Source organism: Hipposideros armiger, unplaced genomic scaffold (genome assembly GCF_001890085.2).
Source record: "Hipposideros armiger isolate ML-2016 unplaced genomic scaffold, ASM189008v1 scaffold_18, whole genome shotgun sequence".
In the NCBI taxonomy this organism is placed as follows: Eukaryota; Metazoa; Chordata; class Mammalia; order Chiroptera; family Hipposideridae; genus Hipposideros; species Hipposideros armiger.
Window position 1 is genome coordinate 6,576,243 of NW_017731368.1, and position 6,494 is coordinate 6,582,736.

Genomic DNA, 6,494 nt, shown 5'->3' on the forward strand with positions numbered 1-6,494 from the left:
TCTCCCCTTCTGGGCGAAGACCGGACAACCGCAGAGGAGTCTCCCACGGGAATGAGCCCTGCCCACCTGCCGTCCTCCACCAAGCCTTGGAAACTGTCAGAGCCACGCATGTCTGCAGGCGGGCGGTGTGGGTTCCTCTGTCCCCTCCTCCTGCCCATCTCCCTGGAAAGGTTTCAGGACACCCTCCCCCGCCTCCCGGAAGACAATGCTCCCCCACAGCCCTGTTTTGCGGGGGCCATAATTACCGTCTGAGCATTCTTCATAATACCAGTCTAGTTCATAATAATCCGCTTCGATAAATTTCTGCATAGTCAGTATTCTTGCAGAGGACAGAAGGGACTTCACAGCGCTATCCGCGTCAAGTATAACGCTGCCATGCCTCCCTGCCCTTCTGGAACACGGGGTAGGGGAGCCTCTCAAAACACACCAGAATTAACATGAGCATTCTTAACGATCGTCTGGAGCCAAAACAGAAAAGGGGCAGTGAGAAGAAAAATCCGGGGGAAAGCAGGGGTAGGAGAAGCAGAAAAGGAGGCAATTTGCAGAGACCCTGGCAGCCCTGCAAATAAAGCGGCCAGCAGTCCTGAATGGGAGTAGCCAGAATCATCCTATCCAGGCTTGTGGAGGGTGACGTCAGGGACACACACCACCACCCTGAGATCTCACTCGAGCCTCACCTCCTGCTCGCCGCTCATCTTTCAATCTATCAGTTGCCATAGAAACTGGCCGGCTCTGAAAAATGATGCAGAGATGGAGGCAATGCCTTCCAAAGATGCTGAGAACAGGGGCTGAGAGGTGCCACTCAGGGAGGCATGAGGGTGCAGGCAGGTGGAGGGGGTGGGGGGCGAGGCCTTATCACCATCATCGCCTCCAACAGATGTCAGGACAAGTTTATGTGCTAGATTCTGGGCCACTACAGAGTCTGCATTTGAAAAATGCCCCCTTTTAGAATCTGCAAGCATTACTTCTGGTGTTCTTTCCTCAGCCTAATTTAAGACATTAAACATCTTTTCTTAAAATTTTTGACCAAAAAAAAAAATTTTTGCTTTTTGACCGCCACCAAAAAGAAATGTACATTATTTAGAAAATGGAACCGTTTTCATTTAGACACAGTAGTGCTCTCTGCTCATGCCTTTGCTGAAACTTCTGGAAAAATAGCCTGCAACATACAAACAGAGGAGAATGCCATTGCAAAGGGGGCCCATACAATACGGTCTACTGTTTGATGGACACTCAACATGTGTGATCAAAGTCCAAAATTATGCACCAGGAGGGAATGGTCCACCTGCAGGAAGGCGGTTGCCTCGGGGGAAGGAGTGAGGGAATGGAGCTTTGAAACTGTCCTTACAAATGCATCTATAATGTTTTATTTCCTTAAAAAAAAAACAACGGAGTTAACATTTAGTAGCTCTAAGTGTTTCAAGTATCTCATAACAATGAGCTACTGAATAATTAGGCAGATTTTAGACTCACTGTGGGTTAAAATCCATCCTCTACAGCAGGATTTCTGATACTCGGCAAGGACCACCTCTAGGGTCACATTCTTTGCAGTGAGCCTGTCCTGAGCCTTGTAAGATGTCGAACAGCATCCCTGGCTCGACCCACTTAGATGCCAGAAGTACTACCCTCTCTCCCTGAAGATGAGAAAACCAACCAGATGCCGCCAAATGTCCCAAGAGGGGCAAAAATATCTGGGCTGAAAACCGCTGCCAGAAAACAAAACTACTACAGAACCCCACTGGCCCGCTGGCAGAGCGCTGTAACTGTATGTTGCTGTCAAGGGCAGCGGTGTGGCCTTGGTTCAGTCTTCCTCTTTACTTTCTACTCAAGGCTGTCTAATTCGCAAACGAGTAACAGTGAAAGGTCCCTTTACCCCCGCTGGGAGGCCATGCTTCTGTCCTTCCACAGGGACCAAACAGGCAGTTTCCCTTTATTCCTCCAATGGCATATAATGCCCCAATTAATAACCTTGTAGGAAAAGGCATCCCTCTAGGGCAGGGCTGCCCCAGCTGCCATGTGAATCATTGGCGGGAGCTCTTGTTGACATGCAAATTCTAATGCGGGGGAGGGGGGCAAGACTCTGCATTCCTAACAAGCTTCCACAGGACGGCAATGCTGCTGGTCCCCAGACCCTACTTTGAATGGCAAGGCTCTTCAGTAAGATGGATGGATGGATTCTGGAAGGTGGGGGGAGCGGAGATTACAGAAAGTGTGTATATGTTTATATGTCTGTGTGTGTTAGTAGAACATTAAGAAGAAAACTATGTACATATACATATATGTACATAAACACCATATATATATATATGAATATATATATATACACACACACAGACACACACTATATATATGATGTGTATGTAAAGTATATATAAAATCTTGGACAGAATCTCTACTATATATAAATCTATCTCAACTTTCCTAAATCATTGGAAGCCAAGCAGCCCTTAATGCTGTGTTGTAAGGTCCCCAAAGCTAGCTTTGTACCCCCTCCTCTGTGTTCCAGAAGCCCCTCCCAGCTCTGGGGTACCCTCTCTTCACCTTAGGGCTCTGTGTCTCTTGCCCAAGCTATGTCTGCACACCAGGACAGGGTGTCACAAGCAGACCTTCCCACTTGCCACGTGGCTGACTCGACCATTTAGCCCACCCAGCCTTACACTTCGAGAGCAGGTCCTGTCCGTGCTGTATGGGGTTCCTGTCCCCGCAGTACCATCGAGTAGCAGAACCTCTTCAAGTCTCAGAGAGGAAAGGAAAGTGAAAGACAGCTGGTGAGTTGTAAACAGGCTTTCGGGAAAGTTCAGAAAATGTAGGAGGCAAGGGGATGGCGCTGTCTCTGGGTGAGCTGTCCCCCGGGCTGTCCCCTACACCCTGGAGGACCTGCGCCCCTCTGGCCTCTTCTGCCTCCAGACGTCCCGAACCTAGCTCCAAATTTTTCCTGCTCAAAGTAGAGTTCACACTCCACTGCCTCCCTCCTTGACCCTAACTTAGATACACATTTCAAGTTTTCTAGGACATCTGCCTACTTAAAGTCAGCAGATAATAATTTTAATTCCTGCTATAACTGCCCCCATTCGCTCTCCCTTTGGTCTTTTATCATGTCTCTCTCTGGCCATGATGGCACCTCTCAACCACCCCACAGCAGACCATGGAGCGGCCCTCTCAGATGTCATTCCTCGTGACAGGTAGGCAGAGGTTGGTGTTCCAACGTCTGCTTAGGTTTTATTTGTTTCAAGTCCCTTAAGGTATTTCTAAAGGGGATAAGTAAACCAATCAATAGCTAACAGATGCCTCAAAATCCAGCATGTTCAACAGGTTCAATCCAGTATGTCTGGTGGGTGGGTGGGTGGAAGGGTGGGGTTGGGGGGGCGTCCAATATGAATTTGCAGATTGAAATTGCAATAAAGGAACAGGAAATGCAAACTCCACAAAGCACCACAGGAAGTTGGGTGAGGCCAGAAGTGCCTTAGACAATGGTGTGGCACATTAACCTAGCTGTGCTATGAATGTATTTGAATAATCTATTCATACTAAATCACCATAAAAACAAAAAAAATGGATGGATGAACGGATGGAAGGATGGACCGACTAACGGCAGGCAATTTAATTGCATAGTTAAGAGCATGGGCTTTTGGAGTCAGAAGGCCCGAGGTTTGGTCCAGGCTCCTCATTTGCCATCTCCGTGACCTCCTTAGACACCTGAGTCTTATCTGTACAAATGGAGTGATTGCACTACCTGCCGAACAGACAGGGCAAGGCTTTAATTTATGAATGCACAGCAGCACAACTTAGCACAGAGCCTGGGACAAAGTGAGTTTGCAGTAAATGTTAGTTGGAATCATCTCCATCACTCTAATCCTTTAAAATAGGAAATAAGCCAGGATGAGCTATTAAAAAGAGAGGACAATTTTCTAGGCTATAATTAGGGAAATGAGGTAGAAACATCATGTATTAGCTTTTCCCAGCATAATTAATTCAAAGGCATTGAGTTCACAGTGCTGAGCAGGAGTGACAGTGGGTGGGGGTGGGGAGGGAGGCACTTCTCCACAGTAACGCATTACCGAGCCCAATTTACACCACAGTCCGCAGACTGCACAGATCCAATTTACTTTTTAAGAAAATGGAAAGAAAGAAAACAGAGAGTGTGTCTATAAGCACAAAGAGAACAGCACCCTTTGTGGGTGAATGTTATAGGCTTTGAGCCGCTTCAAAGTGAACATCTACGCCAAAACTCCCTTTTATAGGCTCAGGAGGATAAAGTCATCCATCAGCTCTGCGGAGATGGTTCTGAGATTAAAATCCAGGCCTATCTGCCTTCCTCCAACTGACTCCTCCCTTGGCCCAGGCTCACTGCACCTGAAAAGCCAGCTAGCTCCTCCCCACGTGGTCCTGGGCGCCCCATCACTGCTCCTCCCTGTGAGAGCCAGGAACAGAGGCAGGTCCCAGGAGCAGACTCAGAAAAGCCTCACTGCCACGTGTCAGCCACCTCCCACTTACCCTCAGCCTCATCCAACACCATTTAGGAAATGCTGGCTACATACCAGGCATTCAGCATTTCCCATCTCACTTAGTCCTCAGACCCCTGCTACCTAATGGTTTCCCGCCAGCCAACCCTGACATCGCATCTACAAGGGAAGGGGCTCCGAAGGTTTAAGTGGCTTGCCCAGGATCGCTCAGCAAACACCAAGAAAATCCGGATATAAACCAGGCACGGTCCCCCTTAAAGCCTTTTCCACGCCATCAATCATTGGGAAAACATCCAAAGGTTATTTACAAATAAAATTTGAAAGGAAAAAGAAGAAGAAAGGAAACAATTAAAGGAGTTAAACACTCATGCTGGGGGCATCTAACAGAGAAGACAAAAAGGTGTTTTTAAGAAAAAAATTTTTATAATGATTAGGAAAGTAAGAGTTAAACAGAAAATATCAATGTGATATGGTGACAGTAAAAAGAAATGTTATTTCCAGCTCTGACAAGAAAGTGGCCCAACAAGGACACCCCTTCACCCATCACCAACCAGCACAGGTCTGGTGCCTAGATTTGAAATAAACCTCAACAGGGCTCCACGGGGAGCGGCTGCTTCCCTGTGTGAAGGCAGAAAGAATCAAGATGGACCTACAACGCCAACTTGCAAGAAAGCAAAGCCGCTCCCAATGGTCTGGGGTAGAAGTGATGAGGCGTAGGAGCCAGCTCAAAAGGACGCTCGCTGGCCAGACTGTGACAATTTGAACATCAAAAAGAAGATAGAGTTAATCATAGTGAAAGGGAACCAGCTGGGTCTGTAAAGACCACAAATCTCAGTGACTATCAGAACAAAACAGGGCAACCAAGTCAACCAGGCAACTGAAATATAAAGGGAAAGAGAACATAATAGGAAGATATTTTTATTCCATTTAAAGAAGTTGGGGAGGGTAGGTGTGTATGACTGCTCTGTCTCTGCCTCTATATCTTTACTCCAGCCTTGTGTGAACATTTCTCTAACTAGGGTTGAGATGCATAAGCCAACCAGACATGGAAGGAGGCAGCAGGGGAGGGAACAGAAAGGACGTGTGTATGGTCACAAACTACACCCAGGTAGGAGGGGACCCGCCCAGGGGCTGCAGGGTGAGCTGTGTGTTCTCTTTTGCAAGCACGTCAGAGAATCTGATCGATTCGGTCTGCAGCGTTAAGGGGAATCTAATTCAATCCATTCGTAATCAAATTTGACTGTTTGAAAGAGTTTAATAAGATTTCTGTTTCTAATGATTAGTTGTGTGAGCCTATGAATTAAATATTCATACACATATGTATAATTTTATGTATCACAATTTTCAGTAGATTGTTATTAAATACAGTTGGAAGGCGAGTAGACACCAACAACTGAGGATTGAAATACAAATGATGCAGTTATATGAACTCACCCCAAAGCCTCTCAGACGTGACACATGCCACCTTCCTCTGGCCCGCACTGATCAACACGGGCCACGCTGAGGCCACAGTGCTGCCCATTGAACAAGCGGGTTGGTCTAAGGATGGCTCCCTGTGCTGCGTCTCCCTCTTGCTTGAAGCACATCCACGCAGTGGCCCCGCCCCCACCCCCTCTGGAACAGGCTCTCTGTCTCCAGAGCTTTCGTCCCTTCGGGAAATATTGGGTTGTCGGAAAAGTCATGACGCATTTTTGCAACGAAAAACATACAAAAATACGTCATGACTTTTCCGACAACCCAATAGTATTGCCGGCCTTCTATACGCATCCGGGGTCAGAGAACCAGGAGCCTAAGACAGCGAGGAAGGCCCCGCAAAGGGCCCTAACCTTCCATTCCAGACAGGACTTAGGGGGGCTCTCATGAACTGCGGCCTTGCAACCAGGCCCTCCCTCTACTTGCTGCAGAAAATTAACTAACAGGAGGCTTCTGCAGCGTTCGCTTTCTGATTTTTATTGTTTAAAACATTGCCACTGCCAGTCACGGAACTGTATGGCAGAAGGCAGGCTGCTAAGGAACAGCTTGCTGTCAACG

The 6,494-nt window shown here is 47.4% G+C and overlaps 1 protein-coding gene across 1 annotated transcript in view; it reads right to left on the reverse strand.

The window, feature by feature from the left end:
- The window catches only part of LOC109377304 (trafficking kinesin-binding protein 1), a 60,536-nt gene extending 59,947 nt beyond the window's left edge, over positions 1-589 (reverse strand). The window contains exon 1 of the mRNA XM_019633631.1: positions 246-589. Coding sequence (XP_019489176.1) covers positions 246-309 — 64 coding nt within the window. The 5' untranslated portion in view covers positions 310-589. The remainder of the gene's footprint in view (positions 1-245) is intronic.
- Positions 590-6,494: the final 5,905 nt, after the last annotated feature.